The 20,301-nt window shown below is 58.2% G+C and overlaps 2 protein-coding genes across 2 annotated transcripts; one reads left to right on the top strand and one right to left on the bottom strand.

Moving 5' to 3' along the window:
- Positions 1-571: 571 nt before the first annotated feature.
- ALG12 (ALG12 alpha-1,6-mannosyltransferase) lies at positions 572-11,074 on the bottom strand. Its single transcript, XM_044777462.2, has 10 exons — positions 10,878-11,074; positions 7,841-8,056; positions 7,629-7,761; positions 6,308-6,481; positions 5,162-5,356; positions 4,564-4,667; positions 3,785-4,008; positions 1,616-1,785; positions 1,448-1,523; positions 572-1,315 (listed from the first exon to the last, which is right to left on the bottom strand). Exons 2-10 carry the CDS (start codon positions 8,006-8,008, stop codon positions 1,069-1,071), a joined length of 1,491 nt encoding a protein of 496 aa, XP_044633397.1. The 5' UTR covers positions 8,009-8,056; positions 10,878-11,074; the 3' UTR covers positions 572-1,068.
- A 119-nt stretch (positions 11,075-11,193) lies between these two features.
- CRELD2 (cysteine rich with EGF like domains 2) lies at positions 11,194-19,793 on the top strand. The gene is made up of 10 exons (XM_044777473.2): positions 11,194-11,507; positions 11,704-11,786; positions 12,325-12,435; positions 12,769-12,860; positions 13,780-13,956; positions 14,742-14,837; positions 16,147-16,230; positions 17,314-17,409; positions 18,067-18,213; positions 19,506-19,793. Exons 1-10 carry the CDS (start codon positions 11,376-11,378, stop codon positions 19,553-19,555), a joined length of 1,068 nt encoding a protein of 355 aa, XP_044633408.2. The 5' UTR covers positions 11,194-11,375; the 3' UTR covers positions 19,556-19,793.
- Positions 19,794-20,301: the final 508 nt, after the last annotated feature.

The raw sequence follows: 20,301 nt of genomic DNA, 5'->3' as shown, positions 1-20,301 counted from the left end.
CCAACAATAGGTAAATAACAAATATGGATGATAGACAAATGGGAGAGACAGGAGCTTGCTCACATGGAGTACTAGTGCTGCCTGGCAGGCATGGCGGCACCGCCACAGAGACTGGCCTTGCAGGAGTCATGGGTGGGCGCCAAGGCCGGAGAGCTGGGGGAGGTCCTCCTGGTCTGAAGTGTCTATGCAGACTGCTTGTCGGCTGCAGTGAAAGAGTGGAAACTACAAGGTGGGAAAGGCCATCACCTCCTTCCTGGGGCACCCTGAGGTGCTCAGTGCCAAGGCCACGCAGTGAACAACTCACTCTTGAATGGCTCAGCAGAAAACAGCCTGTCTTTATGCACATGCAGGTTACGTGTGCATGCGCGCAGTATGTGTACACGTGTGCATGTTGTGGGCACGTGTGTGTGTGTGTGTGCAGCCTCACCCAGCTCTCTGCGTTGTCTTCAGTGCCTGGTGGCACTTAATAAATGCTTGCTCAGTGAAGCGTAAAAGTACCAAAATTATCACTTAAAAACAAAACCTAGGTGAAGGCAGTCTCTGGAAATATCACAGATCATAAGATCGCTAATAAAACATTAAAACATTTTTATTCTCATTCCTTTTTGAACATGTTTATCTTCCAAAATGTCATCTGCCATGGAAATGGCGTGCCTGTGACTACGAAAGAGGGCACATCCTGCAGCTTGGGATGAGTGTGGGGATGCACCCAGCAGCAGGTGAGGCTCACAAAGACGGGACTTCCCCAGCGGGTGCCACTTTAGGTGCCCCCAGAGGCCACGGGCAGCAAAGGTGGCATGCCACCAGAGCAGCTCCACAGAACAAGGCCTGCTGTCCTTGCCGCCGCGAGCAGCGCATGGTCCGCACAAAAAGGATCTTGTTGCCCACCGTCCCCCTTGGCAGCGGCACTGGCCCCTTGCTCTCACCAGCGGAGTGCAGCATGGACGTGGGGCCCGCCGCCCAGGTGTCTGCGGAGGGGCCCACCTGCTCCCCAGGGCATGTCCGTGGCTCTTCGGTTGTCTCTCTGAACCGTGTCACCTGTCACGGCACTGCAGAGAGCCAACATTCTCAGAGGGGCTTTGGTCCCCTCCCTGGGAGGAGTCTCTCCAGAAGCACCAGCTTTGTCTGCAGTTTGACGTCGAAGGGAGGCAGTTTGGTCACATTCAGACTCACACCGGTGGTGCCCGAGACGCTGGCCAGGACCCGGTGCGTGTCCCTGTAGAGGGCCAGGTGCCCGGGGGCTGCCTCCATGAGGAGGTGCGTGTAGGCCAGCATGTGCCCCGACCCAGGCTGCACATCTTCCCTCTTCTCGTACCTGCAAGACAAGAGCACAGTCGTGCACCTGTGGCCCCTGCGCCCGCCCCTGGCTCCTGGGTACCAAAGGGAGCCTGTGCTCGGCCTCTAGGAGAAGCACCGCCACCTGCAGTCACGTCATAGCGGAGCATACCTCCAGGCGCTGTTGACTTCCAAAAACCGAGACACGCCTGTCTGTGCAGCAGCCACGTCGATGTGCAGAACGACACCTATGGAAAACCACGTCTGCTTGGTTAGAACCGTGAGCCGGGTGCCTCTGGCCAGAGCTGCAGCTGGTCCCTGCACAGCCCCGAGCACCCACCTGTTTGGGGGGGCACCAGCTCGTGCAGCCTCTGCATTGCCACGCCACCAGGATAGTTGAAGTGGGACACGTACAGGGCCGTGGCCGAGTACGTGGCATTCACCATAAGGTGCCCAATCACAAGGAGGGACCCCACTTTATACAGCCAAGACTTCTTATAATTATTCAGCCTGGAAAAAAAACAATCCATTTCACAGAAAGGGTATGGCGGCAATTAAGTGGAGGATACATCATCAGGCACATATACTTGTTCCTCCCCTCCCCGCACTGTAACGAGCACATCACCCAATACATCACCATCAGAGAGAGCGGGTAAAGGGCTACCTTGAAATTTTTCTCTGTGAAATTCTACCCAGATGCCAATTTAAAGTTTATATGAGACTTTCAAACGTCCCGAGTTGCTCCTTGGATCAGAGAATGGCCTGTGGGACAAACCCCATGCACTGCCCTCTTTGTAAGTGACACCAACGGGACACAGTTGGCTTTGCGCCTCAACGGCAGAGGTGGAGGCTGCGACAGAGACCGTGCAGCTGCAGAGACAAGAATATTCACTATCTGGCCCTTCACAGGAAGGTTTGCTGGCCCCTGAAAACTCAGGATGGACCCTTGACCAAACTCATCAGGCCCCACTGAGCCCTTCTCCACCAGGCCCCGGCCTCGGCCTCGGGGGACTGCAGACCCTCAGCACAAAGGATCTCACCCACCCAACACTAAGACACTGGAGCAAACTCAAAGCTGCACCCCTAGGGTGGCCCCAGCCCCTGAGTGCCTGCCGGAGAAAGCTCCAGGCTGCCAGGAGAATTTACCACATGTTCCCCCCAAAACCTGGGGATGGGCAGGTGGCCTTGGACCCCTCCAGAGCAATGATTTTAGAAAGCTCATGATTAGAATCCTTTCTCTGCCCTTTAAGATGCAAATCTACCACCCAAATCCCTTTCAGTCAGGGAGACTAGCAGAGCCGAGCCTGGTGAGAGCAGCGGGCCTGGTGAGAGCAGCGGGAACAGGCTTTATTCGGTAACAAACCACTGAGTAGAGAAGAGGGTCCTGCGTGAGCTGCGCTCGGCTTCCCTGAAGCACAAGACAGGGGACTCCTGGCCTGGCTGCTGGGGGAGGGGAGGGGCAGGGCCTGCTCCTTGCCCACCCGGGGAGACGCAGACAAACTCTGGTTCTTAGGGCAGGAGGCAGGGGAGCAGGGCCCTTTGCTCCCTCAGGGACAGAGCAGGGTTAGCCCCCAAGCGTTGGCCTTTCAGAGACAGCTCTTCCCGGGTCCTGGAGGAAAGGGTCAGTCTGCCTGCCGCTCTGGGTCAGGGTCTGTCTACATGGCTCAGAGCACCCGGCCGTCCCTGGGCCGGGAGGAAGCCCCAGGCAAAAACACAGCAGCAGGGAGCTGGGGACAAGCTGTGAGTGCCTTCACCCGCGTCCCAGGGCAGCACAGTGACAAGCTGCCTCCCGCCCTTAACAGGTGTCCTTGGGAAAGTGAGGGCCATGAAGGGGTGACCTGCCCTCCTCCTGGCTCACAGGCTGCCTCAGGGCGCCTCTCCCACCTGCGTCCCTTGCGCCCCCAGCCCAGCCAAGGGGCTGGCCTTGGCCTCCTGTTCCCACCACAGGCAGTGACCATCCTGCCTCAGCCCCAGGCCTGCTCCCTGGTGAGCTGCAGCCCCACTCCCACCACCCCGCACAGCCCAGGGGCACCCTCCTCAGGGCTACCCGCGCCCCCTTCATTCTACTGCTGGGCAGTCTCCCTGCCTCCCTGCTTCCCTGCCCCACACCACTGCCTTTGTGCCCCCGAGCCTCGGCCTCCACTTGCAGCTCCTCTTCCTCACTCGACTAGTCACCCTCAGAACCTCCCTGTCCTGCACCACGGCTATCTCCTAAGTGTCCTTCTCCTGAGTGACTGAGCCCTGGACGATTAGCACAGCTGTGTGCAGACTGGCCCAAGACACACGTCCCGAAAACCAAAGACCGAGACAGAAAAGCAGAACCATGGGTTGGCAGGTGGCCAGTCCCATCCTGGCCTCGGCCCAGCGGCTTCACCGTCTCCACGGCCAGGCTGCCCTCTTTCAACACAGTGCCCACAGACACGTGCGTCTGCCTTAAAAATCTCCCCCTTTACGAATCAGTAAACCCGTGTCCCCTGAAAGCGAGGAGCATCGCGGAGGGAGCACTCACAGGCAGGCGCAGCCCCGGGCGGCCGCGATGTTGAGCACGGGGAAGACATAGATGATGAAGCGCAGCTCCTTGTGCGGGAGGAGCGAGTACAGGGCCACGAAGCCCAGCGCCGGCAGCAGCAGCGCCACGGCCCTCCTGTCCAGGAGGCCCAGGGGCACGAAGAGCAGGCTGCAGCCCAGGCCGCGCGGCAGGGCCGAGTAGAAGTACCACAGCAGTGGGGAGGTCGGAGCGGGTTAAGGAGCCACACGGCCACCCCTCAGCCAAGCCCGGGCAACCGAGACAAGCCCTGACAGCTGCCCCGGCCTGCGGCCTCGGCCCACGGTGACGGCCTTCCCACGCGGACAGAGGCCAGGGCTCCGCATCAGCACCGAGGCTGCACTGTTCCTCTCCCGGTCCCTTCTTTTTTCACTGTAAAAAGCATCGCCCTGGGGTGCACTGGGGACTCATGATGCTATTCTTCCTATTTGTGTCTATGTTTAAATGTTCTACAATAAAACGTTTAAAAAAGCCTATTACCATGAGGACTGCAAGAGAAGTTGGGGCTACGAAAGCAAGGTGGTGTTTCCAGAGGGGACAGAATGCTGGGTGGGGGGACCTGCCTGCCACGTCTCCCGGGCAGGCTTGGTCCTGGTGCCACAGCCGCTGCAGCAGCTCCACCCCGTGCTCCTGTCCCTCGAGCGCACACCTCCCGTCAGGGGCGACACCTGGGAGGAAGGCAGCTCCTCGCGCCTCCGGCTGTCCTGCCCCACGACCACCTTACAGAGACACCTGAAGGATACGCCCCAGTTGGAACTTTTGTTCAGGACGGTGTTGTACCAAAGCACTTTTCCTTCCGGCCACACAAGATACCGCCAAAAATAGGAGTCCACAGCAACCGTCAGTCCTAGTAAGATAAAATAGAGTTCCTCAGGAGGGAACATGGCCACCTGAAAAGCTCAGAGTTCAAGGCTGCTGGGTGAAGGGCAGCCCCAAGTCCCAGGTCACAGGTAACCATCCCCACAAAGCAGCCCTGTCGGCACAGAGGCCAGGAGCCACCAGCAGCTTCGCATGAAGGAGCTGAGACATCGGGGTCCCCGCCCCCTAAATAAGCACCTTCACACCGGTCCCCTCACGAGCACCGGTCCCCTCATGAGCCGGGCGCAGGGGCCGGCTGAGCTGTAGGAGGAGACCGGCGCACGGAGGCCCTGGCAGCCGGGGGGCGCTCAGGAAGAACAGCAAGGAGAACCACGTTAAGAGGTTTCAATACTGCTAAAAGTTAAAGTAATTTTATTTAATGAGAAAGAAAAACCAAAAAAACTCCCGAATTTCTCTTCATCTTTGTAAAATGAGACAAAGCACAGCCTCCGGGCAGGATGGCCCCTGGCGACTCCGACTCACCCAGGCAGAGACCCCCGGCCGGCACGGCGCAGCGCAGCGCCTTCCCCACGGAGAGCCGCCCCGTGCTCAGCAGCAGCAGCAGCACGAGGCCCAGGAACAGGCTCAGCTCAGCTCTGAAGACGAGGATGGCAAAGGCCGAGAGCCGGACGAAGCGGGCCCCCTTCTGCTGCAGCCAGGCCGTGAGGGCCAGCAGGACTGCAGGACACAGGGCGGCAAGAGTAGGCTGATTACCTTCTCAGTACAAAAGCAACACAGAACCCTCCAGAAGACAGCAAATACCACCAAGAACCAGATCCCCCACGCGGGGCCTGGGCTCCATTGTAGACGCCGTCCACCCCCGCCGGCCACAGGCCCGCGGCCCACACTGTCACACAGCTTGGGGCCACTTCCAGTGGGCCTGACTGCGCCAGACCCCAGACGCCTGAGTCCTGCTTCCTATCTCCTCCGGAGCCTCAGGCTCCACACGCCCAGTGCCAACCCTGGCCACCCTCCACTCTTCCCTGGCCATTCCCAGGCACTTGGCACGGCCTCTGAGTTCCACTTGGGGTTCATCTGGAATGGCGCCCTGCTTGCCATGTCCCCCGCCACGTCCCACAGAGGTTGCTTCCCCAGGCTTGGTGAGGGCCAGGCCACACCTCTGCCCCAGTTGGCACAGACCCCCAGGCCCACGCCATCCGCAGCCTCCCCTCCTACCTACACTTGGCCTCCCTGTGGCTCCCAGAGCAGGGCGGCTCTCTGCCTGGGGCGCCTGACAACACCTGACAGAGCTGCCCCCATCTGACCCACATGAGGCTTTCTCCTCCCAGCACTCACTGTCCTCAGACCAGGGCCACTCCCACTCGGCCCAGCCACTGCAGGTCCTGCACGAGGGAAACCCTCCCAGGGGACCTGTGAAACAGACTCGTGCCCACCTGGCATTTGCTGGAAAGGACACCTCAACGCAGCACTGAGAAGAGATCCCCCTTCCTGCCAAGGCTACCCTGGCGCTGAGTGTTTGAGACACTCAGTGGAAAGCAGCTTTCGCCAGGCAGGCACACCTTGGATGGATACCCACTCACCTGTCCCCAGGCCGGTGTGCCCTGAGCCCAGCGAGAGGCATGGGGGGCCAGCACTGGGTCCAACAGACACGGCTCGGCGGCTACGTACCCACAGGCAGGGCCAGCACGTTGGGGAGCGTCCGCGTGCAGTAGAACATCAGGTGGAACTGCGTGGCCGTCACCCAGCAGAACATGGCGGCTACCGTGGCCCCAAACTGCCGTCTCACTTCTTTTTGTAAAGTCCAGAGTCCAAAAATCACACCGAGTCCGAGGACGGCTCTGACTAAACAAAGACGGCAACACACGTGCAACCATCAGTGTGGACAGAAGCCGGGGCAAAGCGGGTCTTCGAAATGGTGGCTTGCAGTGGTCAGTTAATGACTAGGTGACAGAAAAACAGCCCTGAGACAGGGAGTCCTCTTTGGCATTAAAAATGGACTGGACATGGCAAACCGACAGCCTGGACCCCAGGCCCCTGACTCTAAAGCTTCGCTGTGAGCGCACGGCCCAGGGCAGTGGGCAGTGTCCATGCGACAGCGCGACGAGTCCGGCACTAACACCAGGGGCCCCACCACACGGCTGTGACAGCTCCGGGGCCACATTTACCGAGGGCCTGATGGTCAGACGTGGCCCAATCTCCTGTCTGGGGCTCCAAGGCACCACACAACCGGTACAGCCTGTCCCGCTGCCCCCGCGATGGGGGATTTCCATTTCCTAATCTGCCCTTTCAAGCAGCAGAACCACTTCTCCCCAGGAACGTGTACTTTCTCAAAGCTCTCCGTATGGGCCAGACCAACGAGCTACGTGAATGTGTCTGAGTCGGCTGGGGGAATCAGAATACAGTCTGGGTAGAGATGCAATAAAAATTTACTGAAATGAAAAGACAGTGATTGTTGCCTAAAAAATGAGGTTGCAGAGCAATATGTGCAGAATGTTCTAAATTTGGTTTTAAAAAATATTCACGTAGGCACAGAGAAAGGTCCAGAAGGATTTGCACAAAGGCCTATCTGTAGCAACCTCTGGGAAGTGGGAATGTGAGGCCTCCCCAGCAGATGTGCGGCTCTGGAATAATAAAGCCCTGCTCGGGTGCATGCAGCCCGCCAGGCAGGGCTGGTGGCTCCCCTGCAGCCCAAGCGTGGCCCCGTGGGAGATGCCTCACTCCTGCCTCATTCCTCCTGTGCCAGCCTGGGGAGGAAGGCACCATTGTAAGAGCAGAAGCAAGAGGCGCTCAGCTACGCGTCCCAGGTCACAGCCCAGAAAGGGCCGATGTCTGACCTCAACCCGTGCTCTGTACCACTCCGCTGAGTGGCCAGGGACAGCCAAGATCCCAACAGATGGATGTTCCTAGAGGAGGTAACTCAACCTGGTTGACTGAGCTCATCAATTACACCGTGATTCTTCATTTTGTCCTCAGGTGAAGAACCCCTTACCTACTAGCTGAGAGTAAAACTTGGACACTTCTAACAGCGAGAGCACACACACGGCAGGGCTGGAGAGAACCGCAATCACCACCGGCCCAAGGAACGTCCTGGGCACCACTCCGGGGAACTCGAGATGGTCATACTGCAGGGAGAAAGGAGGGTCAGCCAGAGAGGCCCTTGGGAGTCGGGGTAGATGCGCGGTCCTGGACACACATCCTCACCTTCTCCACGTCCAGCTGGTGGTAAAGCAGGTCATGCACGGCCTGCAGGCTGAAGCTCTCCTCCACTTTGGCATAAGGGCAGGTGACGAGGTGGACAGCGGCTACAGCAACCAGCAGCACCAGCAGCCGGCGCTGCCTGCCCACGCCAGATGGCCTCTTCCCGGCCATTCTGCGCTTCAGCTTCACGTGCCTTCGTTGACTGTCAGCACCGCCACTCTGCAAGCATTTTGAAAGAATGAAAACGTAGATCCTCAAGTTTCCAAAATCACCCTTGCATTAGCATCTGGGAGACGTGGGTGAAGGGTAAGTGAGAGTTCTTTGAACTACTGTCATAACTTCCATAAATCCGAAAACACATCAAAATAGAAAGTTCAGAGGAAAATCATGCTTGAGAAGCTTTCGTATTTTAACCAGCTATCTTATGCTTTAGGTGGCATAAACATTCCTCCAGGAAGAAAGACTTTAGTTGCAGAACCCTGAGATAAGTCCGTGTAGCCAGGCCCTGGGCCGGCCTGGCCCCTGGAGCGCAGGAGGGCGGCCCCTGCATGAGAAGCTCAAATCTGGTAGGAGAGTTGGGTAAAACCTGAACTGGCCCCCATGGTACTGGCTGAGAGCCTGGACCGGAGGCTGTGAGGTAGGAGGGTGGGAGGGATGCACCTGGAGGATGAGAGGGGCAGGTGCAGGAAGGCAGGACGTGGGACGCAGGGCTCAGGGCAGCCAGCGAGGTCCCTGTGCTCAAGGACGGTGGGCTGGGGCTGTGGATGCCTACCCTGCTGTGTCCTGAACTTCACCGTGGGAGCCCCAGGATGGCGCCACGATGGTCATGAACATGAATACGTGGGTGACAACAAGCACGAGTGTGTCCTTGAGGGGTTCAGATACATGTGCCTGCGATGGATCTCCCAAATGCCAACAGGACGATCTGGGGGGAACCCTATGTTACGAAGCTTCCTGAGAAAACCACGGCAGTGTCCAGTCCAGTTCCTACTCACGAAAGACTTAGATCTTTCCATCTTGGAGGGGGAGGAAAGATGGCAAACTTGTCTTTGTGTTCCTGGCTTCTCTTAAAACAGGTTTGACTTTATTTGATAGAAGGGGCAGAGGAGAGAGCCATGGTGCTTACTGCTTGTTAAAAGTACCTTTTGATTAGAGGGAGATTTAAGAAGTCTGTACTCTCCCAAGATGGCAAGTGAAGGAGAACCTGCAGGTCAGAAGGAGCAGGACTCCCGTCTGATACAGTGGGGGAGGTGGGGGCAGCTTTAATAATTAAGAATTACCAAAATAATACGCAGTTCCCCTTAGAAGTCACCTAACTTTTTTCCTTCCCAAATATAAAAAACACTGGATGGAGACAGGTGCTTCTAGCTTATTTGTCTTCCTCTTTCTAAAACGTAAGCTCCTCGAGGACGGGACTTTTCTGTTTGTTTCTTCCCCACCACTGTAACCTCAGCAAGGAGGACGCACTCTGGGCATTACAGGAGGCGCTTGCACGTGCTGAAGGAAAGGTACGTTTGCCTGTCTCCCCTGCTGGGCTCCGTCCTGAGGACAGGCCGACTCCCCACTCACTGCTGCATCAGCAGAGCCTGGCGCACAGCAGGTGCTCAACAAACTAGCTGAAGAAGAAAGTATGTAAAAACTTAAGCATGGATGTCACGCCAGCTTACATTTTCATTAAAAATACGTTAAAGCTTTAGTTTCCAGTGAAGCCAAAGAGGCCACGGAACATTCATACACTACTCTCTGTTCCTCTTACTGTCATGAAGGAAAAAAAAAAAAGAGTTTTAAGAAATAGGAAGCATCTACACAGCTAAGCCGTTGAAGCAGCTGCACAGTGCTGCTTGGCAGGAACCCGACACGGGCTCACAGCTGTCCCCAGTCAGCTGAGAACAGGCCTGTCCCCACACACCCCACTCGATGCCTCTGCCCAGAGGAGTTCCCCTGCAGGAAAATCCACACTCTTATCTCACAAGCTGTGGGGTGAAAAAGTCTGTGCAGAACTCGGAGCCCCCTCCTGGCCCCGGGGATTCTCACTCAGATAAGGGTGTGCTCTTGCTGACACTGAGGGCAGAGACCAACCGGCAGAGCAGCTCAACCTGGAAGGCAAGGGCCCCACCGGGGGTAAGCAGAATGCTTCTCCAGGACGACAGGAAGACAACAGGGCATAAGCAAGTACAGAACCCACGGTCACCCCACCACTGGGGCTCGAGAGGGCCAGGGGACATTTCTCTACACCCGTCCAGCCCTGCTTGCAGGTGTTCGGATTGTTAATCTGAGGCATCAAACAGGCCAGACTCAAAACAGGTAGTTTACAGAGGGCGGCATCTCAGACCAGGGAATGGCCTACAGAGGCCTCCTGTCCCCATCGATTCAGAGTCTAGGCCTCGACTGAAACTGGTCAAAGCAGACGTTCACACTATTAATCCCCTGGCTGGAAACACAGGGGATCTGGCACAAATTGGGCGGCTAAAGGCCAGGGAAAAGCGGGCGTCATTGTACTCCTTCCTTTGGCAGCTATGTCCTCTTAGACTCTACATAACGCTCCTCTTACTTCTCCTGATGCAAACCAGGGCTCCCTGCCCACCCACCGCCTCGGGCACGTGGGCAAATGCAGATTCCTGGGCCCCAAAGAGACAGATCACGCCCCAGGTGAGCAGCCCGGCCCCACATGAAGAGCCCACCCCATGTGAGAAGCCCGGCCCCAGGTAAGAAGTTTGGCCGCCAGGTGAACAGCCCGGCCCCAGGTGAGGAGCCCACCCCAGGTGAGAAGCCCGGCCCCAGGTAAGAAGTTTGGCCGCCAGGTGAACAGCCCAGCCCCAGGTAAGAAGCCTGGCCCCCAGGTAAGCTGCCCGGCCCCAGGTGAGGAGCGCAACCCCCAGGGGAGCAACCCGGAGGCCTTCCCGCGTAGACACGCTCCGTGACGCCGGAGGAGCGCTGCGGAAGCGCTGGTTTGGGGTCCCCGCCGTCCGCCCCGCGAGCCGGGGGTCGTCCCCTCCCGCCGCCCGCCCCGAGAGCCCTGGACGCGGCTGCGCGCGCTGACCTCCCGGCCCCGGCTCCGTCCCTCGGAGCGCGGCCGCCCGGGCCGCCCTTGGCCGGAAGTGAGGTAGCGGAAGCCGAGAACGGAGGCGGAGCCCTTGCCCGAACCTAACACGGCCGCCTGGCCTAGCCATCGCAGCGGGCGCGCCCCTGCCCGGAGTAAAGATGGCCGCAGCGGGCCGCGCGCGAGGTGCGCTCGGATCTCCACGCCCCCGGCCCCACCCCCTCGCGGCGGGACGCTGACCCGGGGCCTTCCTATTGGTCGCTTCTCGTGGCGAGCCTGGATTGGGCCCCGTGGGAAAAGGGAGGGTCCCGCTGACCAATAGTGGCGCTAGGGCTGGCGGGGGCGGGGCCCCGGCCGACGCCGTCAAGTAGCCCCGGGAACGGCCGGCGCGGCGGAGCCGGTGGGAGCGCGGAGGCCGGAGCGCTAGCCTGTTCCCGCTGGGCCTCGGCCCGTGCCCGCGCGGGTGCGTCCTCGCAGCGCTGCCCGCCTCGGCCCGCCATGCGCCCGCCGGCCCCGGCCGCGCTGGGGCTGCTGCTGCTGCTGCTGCTGCTGCTGCCGCCGCCCGATCAGGCCGCCAAGAAGCCGACGCCCTGCCAGCGCTGCCGGGAGCTGGTGGACAAGTTCAAACAGGTGGGCCGGGGACCCGCGGACCCGGGGCGGGGGGCTGGGGACACGAAGCTGGGGGGCGGGGGGCTGGGGGGCCGGGGGCGCGGACCTAGGGTCATTCCCTCGATGGACAGCGGCATCCCTCCGTAGACCAATCACCCTCGCGATGGATGGGGTAGGGGCAGCAGCGCTGAGCCCCCTGCCCACCGTCTCTCCACAGGGCATGGTGGACACAGCGAAGAAGAACTTCGGCGGTGGGAACACGGCTTGGGAGGAAAAGACGCTGTCCAAGTATGAATTCAGGTGGGCGCCCGCCCCTGCTCTGAGAGCCCCAGCGGCCTGCCTTTAGTACTTGATGTGTTCCTGTGAACCTTGTCACCCACCCTGATGACAGAAGGGTCCCTTTGGTGCGGTCACCTGTCCTCTGGCCTGGGACTAGTGCACTGGCCCCTAACTGATCTTTTGGCTTCCACACTTGTCCCTACATCCACTCTCCAAACAAAAGTCACGGTGGTCTTTTTAAAAAACACGCTGGAAGGTGAGTCCCCCCCACCTGAAATGTTGCTGGCTTCCCCTACAGGGAACTCCCCCTCTGCCCGGAGCTCCGGCTCCTCCTGCCCTGCTTCAGCTTTCCTCTGGTGGACCCCACACCTGACCACCCCCCTCTCTGAGTTTAATTCTCTGCATAGCACTGGCTACCCCATCCCCAGTTGATGTGTTTGTTGAGAGTCTTTTTTACACTAAGTGGCACCAGGTGGGGCCCCAGGACATCCCTGTAGCGTGCACTGACCACCAGGCACGTTCCCCCCGCCTTGCAGTACTGACGGACCTTCTGTTTCAGTGAGGTCCGCCTCCTGGAGATCATGGAGAGCCTGTGTGGCAGCAGCGACTTCGAGTGCAACAGGCTGGTGGAGGAGCAGGAGGAGCACCTGGAGGCCTGGTGGCTCCGGCTGTGAGTGCCCACAGACCCGCAGCTCTTCCCGAGCCTTCACTGAAACCATCACAAATAGTTTCTTATCTTTTAACTTATAATTTTAAAATAACTTCGGACTTGGAAAAGTTACAAGAATGGCACAAGCGTTTCCACGTACGTGCCTGCCTCCTTAGCCACGTGTCACCATCTGTTGTTAGCATACTGCCACAGAGCAAGGCAGCCAGCCAGGGAGGTTCCCACCTACACTGCTGTAGCCCAGCCCTTAGCATACGCGGGAGCACGTGTGATAGTAGATGGCTTTTGTTTTGAAGAAATCTGTGAGATTTAACGAATGCTTTTTTAAATCCCTAGGAAGAAGGAGCACCCTGACTTATTTGAATGGTTTTGTGTGAAAACGCTGCAAGTTTGCTGTTATCCGGGGACTTACGGGCCAGACTGCCTAGGTATGTCTCTCTCAGGGAGATCTCGAGTGTGCCACGTGGTCCCCGTTATCTCTGTCGTGGGTCTGGGTGGGCAGAGCACAGGCGGGAACTGGGGCCGTGGGCTCCACAGAGCCTGGCGCTGCCTCCTCCGCGCCGTGGGGCTGCGGCGCCACAGCTGCCTTCCCGCCTTGGGGACCTTCTCCGTGGGCCATACAGCTCTGCGCATCTGATCCCAACGTGCTTCTAATTCAGGGGTCCACAGACCCACGGCAGCCCTCACCCACCTGCCCAGGTGTTGCCCTCTGAGTACGGGGAGGTGGCTTCCGTGGCCCCCAGCACAGCTCTGCCTTCAGAGTAGCAAAGGCCGTCTGTGAAAGGCCGGCGGGGGGGCAGTGGGTGTCAGGCTGGACGCATGGCATTCAGCCTTAATAGGGGAAGCAGGCTCTTCCGTGAAGAGGTAGGCGCTGAAAGTGAAGCCATAGTTTGCTGTCGGGGCATTACCAAGGGTATTCACATTGACCAGCGGGGTCAAGTGGCACAGTTTTCAGGTTCAGACCCCCTCACTGGTCCGAGCACCTCCTGCCTGCCTCTTGGCTTTCCCACTGGTGTGTGGCCACAGCAGGATATTCTCACTCTTCCAAGCACCCCATGTGTGAGCATCTTTGTCCCATGTTTCAGGGAAGGCTCCCATGCAGGTGATCCACTGGGCCTGCAAACCCCAGCAAGTCAGCTTCCCAGATACCCTCGCAGCCTCGCATGCCCCTCGGATAGATCCTACTTGTTCCAGGGGCAAAGTAGGGCTTGGGTCTTGGTGAGAAATCCGAAGCTGTTTTGATGGTGAATGAGTCGAGTGAGTGAAGAGGCATTTGCTCTGTGTGAAAACATGCCCCTGGCCACCTGCTGGGGTGCACTCTGAGTGGTGGGTTTATGTTCCCCACAGCATGCCAGGGCGGTTCCGAGAGACCCTGCAGTGGGAACGGCCACTGCAGTGGAGATGGCAGCCGACAGGGGGACGGGTCCTGCCAGTGCCACGTAGGGTACCAGGGAGCGCTGTGCACCGACTGCACAGACGGCTACTTCAGCTCACTGAGGAATGAGACGCACCGCATCTGCACAGGTACCACGGATGCTGGCATCCAGGGCTCTGTCCTGGTCCGTGAGGCATACAGAGGCAGCCTTTCCCGGAGCTGCCTGCACAGATGGGACGGGGGACCCGTTGCCTTCTTACCCCAGACCTTCTGGGAGCTTAGGAGGCCCAGGGGACACTGGCCCTTGTAAAACATGTGAGGGGAAACAAGACCATGGGTGGTCTCGCTCTCGTCCCTAAACAACCCCCAGAGGGAAGAGGAGTTGCTCTTCTCCTGACGTCCTGGAGGACTCGGGGTCGGCAGTGCCGTTTGTCCACACTTGTTGTGGTTCTCTGTGACCTGGCACCTGGAGTGTCCAGACACAAGACTGCCCACCCCCGTGGCTCTCCCGGCAGGACAGTGGCCCCTGAGTGCCCTGCTGGTCAGTGTCCTTGGGTGCGTACGGCGTGCGGCACGCATGGGTTGTGACCGCCACGCGCACATCAGGCTGGGTGTGGGCTCAGCGTTTGGGAGCCGCCTTTGCCAGATTATGAAAAGCCCCTTGGAGTCCTCATTTGCTAAGAATTTTTATCATGAATGGGCATGGAAAGCCCACGTATTGTGTTTCTTAAGCCTGGGAATATTATGAATCACACGAATGGATTTTTTCTGTTGAGCGAATCTTGCTTTGCTGGGATTTTTTGCTTGTTTGCTTTCAATTCTTGTTTTTAGCTTGTTGAATGTAAACCCCTAATTTCTGCAGTGACCTTTGTGTCACGTTCATTACTGAGGATGGCATGCACACGTTTTGACGGATGTCGCCTCTGCCTTCCAGCTTGTGATGAGTCGTGTAAGACGTGCACTGGCCCAACCAACAGAGACTGTGACCAGTGCGAAGTGGGCTGGGTGCGCGAGGACGGCGCCTGCGTGGGTAAGGTGGCGGGGCTCCTCTGTGTGGGGGGGACGTGTCAGTCCCCTTCGTGTCCTCCTCCCCTCCCTCCTCCCCACTCCCTCGGGGGTCTGCGTGGCCCCTGCCATGCTCAGCCACCCCCCCGGGCTCCCTTCAACAGCCCCGTCCCAGGCTGTCTTCACAGTCTCACTGTGCAGGCCTAGGCTTACACTCATGTGACCTCGCCCAGGGGCTGGTTGCTGAGTGCGGCCCGCAGATTTCAAGAAGGATCCTGTGTGGTTTCCGTCTTGCCCTCTGCAGCCTGAGCCCTGGGCTGGGAAGGCGGACCCCGCACCAGCCGTCCTTGCTGTCAGGTGGCCCAGGGTAGTTTGTTGGCTCAGGCCCCAGGAGGGAAACCTGGGATGTGCCCAGTCATGTCTCCTGGTGCCCTGGTTTCATAAAATAGAAGCATGGGGAGTGGAGGGCTTCTGGCCGGCAAGCAGGCCAGTGGAGACTCCAGAGCGGGCAGCCTCTGACTGGGGTGGTGACAGGGATGAGTGGCACAGGCAAGGTGCAGGCAGGTCCTGCTGGTGTGCAGTCACAGGCTGGGAAACTGAGGCACAGACCTCTCCTTGACCTGGACAGTCTCACAGGTGAGCCCAGCAGCCATGCTAGTCTGGCTCAGATGCAGAGAGAAGGCACCTGCCCTGGGTGCCGTGCGGACTTGAGGCTCCGGCCCCGGCGCTGTGTGTGCAGTCCTCTGCGTCCATCCCCACCCAGCAGCCCATCGTTTCCTTTGAGCTCCAGTCTGTCTGTGAGCTTACAAACGCAGCCCTGCAGCGTCTCAGAGCCCCAGAACCGCGGGCTGTCGGGGGCCCTGGGGAGGGTCTAGCACTGGCTGAGGTGCTTTTCTACAGGCCCAGGTGTTGGCAGGCAGGTGGGAGGGTGGCAGGTGGAGGCCGGGCTCCCTCCCACCACGGCATCAGTTTTGGTTTCACCCTTCACAGCTGCTTGGCCTCAGGCAAATCAGGGCCTCAGCCTTGGGCCTCGGGCCCCACCTTGAGTGGTGGGCAGCAGCCCTCCATGACCTGGACTTGAGGTTTGTGTGAGGCTCTGTGGAAGCACAGGGCGCTCACGCATCGGCCCTCGGTCCCTCACAGCACCCTGGGCACTAAGCATCCCGTGTCCCCACCCCTGCACACAAGAGGCCTTTAAGGACGACCAGCAAAACATGTCCTCCACACAGTGGTCACTGTCCTCTCCAGGCCGGCCCTGGCCACGGGTGTGTCAGGCCACCAACTGTCACCTCAGAGGTGGTGGGGCCGCTCACGGCTGTGCTGTTGTGTTCCAGATGTGGACGAGTGCGCGGCGGAGCCACCCCCCTGCGGCGAGAAGCAATACTGCCAGAATGCCAACGGCTCGTTCATGTGCGAAGGTGCCTGGGCCCGGCACCCCAAGCGCCTCTGCAGTCATGCCTTGGTTCCTTTTCTTCCCTTTGAACGTTGTTGGTGCTTTGTCAGCATGACTGCTGTATATTCTGCCTACTTAGAAATATCCTAGTAGCAGCACAAGTGATATTTGCTGCGGAAAAAGCAGAAAATGCAAATAGGTTGAAAAGAAGATAATAACAAAATCCCTTGGTTCCCCAGAGAGGGCACCTCTGCTCATGTTGTTAACACACTCCCGTGGACTCCTTGATGCTCTCGTCAGTTTGACGTGACGCCTTGTTGCCTGTTTTTTCATACAATGATGTTGTGACCATCTTTGTACATCACATTTTTTTACATCACATTAATGATTTGGAGCATGCCGTTACTCCATAGTTATCTTCAACAGTCCATGCTGTTGGATACTTAAATTACACTAATTTTTCCACAGTTATACACTTCAAATATCCTTGAAGGTAAAGCTTTTCACATTCTTCATTATTTGCTTTTATTAGTTTCCAAATTACTCCAAATCCCATTCACACGAATGTGGATGTTAGGGCCACACCCCTACAGGAAGGCTGTGCCTGCTCCTCTGCCAGCAGTGCGGGCGCCTCTCCCGTGTCTGCGCCCACACCGGGGGCTCTCAATGCCTGTGGCGTCTGCAGTGGTCGCTTTGACGATGAGGTCTTAGGCCAGTTGCAGCCCACGTTTCTCTCTTGTTACTTTTACTGAGCTCCTCGCAGCTGAGTGAAGCAGTGTCGCCAAGCTTGAGGTGGGTTTTGTTTTGAGAAAGGCTGCTGTACCCAGTTTTCACCGTACCCAGTTTTCACTTCCACAAACAGGTTTATAGCGGGATTGCTTTACATAGCGCCCCTTCCGCTCTATTGCTGTCTTGCAACTCTTGAGGAGCATGTCTGCTGCATAAATTTAGGCACATCCGTCCTTTGCCAGGAGACAGAGGTGGGTGAAAAGAACATACTGTCTGCAGCCCCCCATGATTGGCTCAGGGAACACGCGCGTTTCAGATCCCTTTGTGCTCAAGGGGAGGTGCTCTGCTGTCATCATCATCTTTCCCCTCTTGTTTCCAGAATGTGACTCCACCTGTGTGGGCTGCACGGGGAAAGGTCCAGGACAGTGTAAAGAGTGCATCCCTGGCTACACTAAAGAAAGCGGCCAGTGTACAGGTCAGTGTGCTGCACTAAGGCGGAACCTTCCAGAGGGACCATGATGTGAATGGCCACATGAAGAGGTGGGGGGGGGACGGGGCACTGGGCTCAAACGCTTCCTGCAGACCCTGCTTCTCTAGCTTCTCAAGCTCCTGGGAGTCTCAAGAGACACAGAAGCAGCAGGTGGGGTTGAGTGTCTGCCCCAGCTGGCCCCCAGGTGTGCCTGGTGCTGGTGACGCTGGAGCAGGTGCCCGCGGCCTCGTGCCCTGGTCCAGCCTCATGTGCCCAGGCCTCCCACCTCCCGCCCACCTTTCCCTGTCAGGTCCTGGGCAACGGGGCCCCAGGGCTGGCCGTCGGGGCCTCTGTGGTGGAGGCCAGGCTGCAAGCTGCTTGGTGAGAGGCAGCGAATCTGCTGATGCCCCATGGCATGGGTGTCCACTGCGCTTCCCGCCTTCACGCATCCCGGACTGTCCTCTCCGCTTCTCTGCCTGTCCAGGGCCTGACTCCAGAGACGTGTGTTACATTCCCCATCTCGCTCTTTTCTCTGATGTGACGTGTATGGTCTTTGTGCTTTCTGTACGTGCGTATTTTGTGAGTGAGTGACTCTCATGATCCATGACACGTGTGTGTTTGCTAAATGAGGTGATTTATTACAGTGGAGTATTTTTATCTCAGATATAGATGAGTGCTCACTTGCAGAAAAAGCGTGTGTGAGAGAAAACGAAAACTGCTACAATACCCCCGGGAGTTATGTGTGCGTGTGTCCTGAAGGCTTCGAAGAAACAGAAGACGCTTGTGTGCAGACACAGACAGCGGGGGACGGTGAGTGGTCGGCTCTCCTGCCTCTGACACAGAGGGAAGATTCTCGATGGGGCCTGCCCTCCCTCTGCAGTGGGGTTTGCCTGCACTGGGAACCCCCGAGAGAAGAAATTCACACAAGAAGTGGCCTGGGGGTTCCGGGAAGACGAGAGGGTAAAACTGCTCCTGGGACAAAGTCCTGACAGGGGCCACGGCCCAGAAGGTGGGGAGACGGCAAGCAGTCACTGAGATGTAAGGGTCAGCCACCCAGATGGCTGCAGAGAAACACAGACGTGGGGGGGAGGTAAGGATGGCAGGAAGGTCTGCACGTTGTCTCTGTGCTAGCTTCCTGGGCGGCTCCAACAACAGAAAGGTGCTGTCTCACAGGCTGGAGGCTAGAAGTCTGGGATCCGGTGTCACAGGGCCTGGCTCCCTCTGAGACCTGGAGGGAGCGCCCTTCCCTGCTTCCTCCAGCTTCCAGTGGCTGCCAGCTTGGAGCTCCTTGGCTTGCAGCCACATGTCTCCAGTCTCTGTCTGTGTCCAAATTTCCCTCTTAAAGGACACCAGCCATTGGAGGACAGCCCACCCCAATGACCTCATCTCAACTTGATCATCTGCAAAGACCCTATTTCCAAATAGAGTCACGTTCACAGGCCCTGGGGGTTGGGTGCCATCTTTTTGGGAAATAATTCTTCCCATGATAGTCTCATAGAAGAATATGGGGGGTGTGAAAGGCAATGCTCAAAAAGACAATGGCTAAGAATCTTCCAGAATGAAAAAGACGTGGCTCATATTCCAGAAGCTCCCTGAGTCTGAGCAGGATCAAGAAGCAAATCCACGTCAAGATGTGCTGTAGTAAACCATGTAACACCAGACAAACGGTCGGCGGAGAGTGAGGACATGGCAGAGGATGGGACGTGGCCAAGCGTCACCTGGCTGCTCCTGGGCCTCCACCCGCCCTTTGCCCCCACGTTTCCTGGGGTGGCCCTTCCTCACCCACCCCTCATCTTCACTCAGGCTCTTGTCTCACCAGGTTGGCTCAGGGTGCCTCACCAGCCCCCAACCTCCCACCTTCCACACCCGGTGCTGTGTGGCAGCTCTGAAATGCCATCTGGCCGCGTCACCTGGGTGGACACCCCTAGCTGTGGGGGGCCTGGGGCCACAGTGTCTATAGGGAGCCTGGGTGCCGTCCCCAGGGCCCTGGGTGAGCAGTCCACCCCCTGCACTGCGTTGTCCCAGTGGAAATGTCGTGGCCATGTCCTCAGGGCCTTTTGTCCTGGGAATTTACTGAGTGACCTGCATTTGTTTTCTGACAGAAGTCACACAAGAAAGCCCAACAGAGCTGCCCTCCCGAGAGGATCTATGACGCGCGTCCAGCGTCAGGAGCCAGACCTGCCCCTTAAGTTATTGAGACTAACATCCTGGAAACGTGACCCTGCCCCCATTCCTCAGGGGACCGCTGGAGGGAGAAGCTGCCTTTGAAGAGGTCACTGCTCATTTGGCCCTTTAAAAACTGCATTTTTTGGTTGTTCTTAAGCAGATTTGTCTATTTTCATACCATTCTTTCTAATAAAATTGACCATTGAAGGCAGCCAGGCACAGAACACGTGTTGGGTCTCACTGGAAAAGGCTGGATGCTTTAAAGTGGAGTTTGCTCGTTCAGCTTGCACCTATGGGGCAAGAGCCAGGAGATGCATGCGGCAGGGACGCTGAGGCAGACGCAGCCCTGCCGTCCCTGGTGGGGCTCCCTTCCCCACCTCCCCGGAGCAGCCCCACCTCCCTTGCAAGTTCACTCAAAGTCTTGACCGGCCTCTAGAGTGAGTGTTGTCGAGGGACCCACACAGAGTAAGGGACCCTTGGGTGGGAGACAACCATGTTGAAGGGTTGAGCTGGAGAAAAAAGTCAGCTGTAAACCTCAGGGCCAGTTCCTCACGTAGGAATGAAGTGCCAGGAAGAAGACAGGCTGTGGGGTTGAGGCCATGGCGACTGAGCCACCGGGTGGCGCTGTCTCCCTGTGCATGGAGGCGTCACCTGGGTGGCTGCTCCGCCTCCACTGGGGCTCTGTGGGCGCCAGCGGCCCCTCCCCCACACAGGTGGCATCAGTAGGTGTCC

This window comes from Equus asinus, chromosome 4, assembly GCF_041296235.1.
Source record: "Equus asinus isolate D_3611 breed Donkey chromosome 4, EquAss-T2T_v2, whole genome shotgun sequence".
Classification (NCBI taxonomy): Eukaryota; Metazoa; Chordata; class Mammalia; order Perissodactyla; family Equidae; genus Equus; species Equus asinus.
The sequence above is the reverse complement of the archived record's forward strand: the minus strand, read 5'-3'. Positions and strand labels throughout refer to the sequence as shown.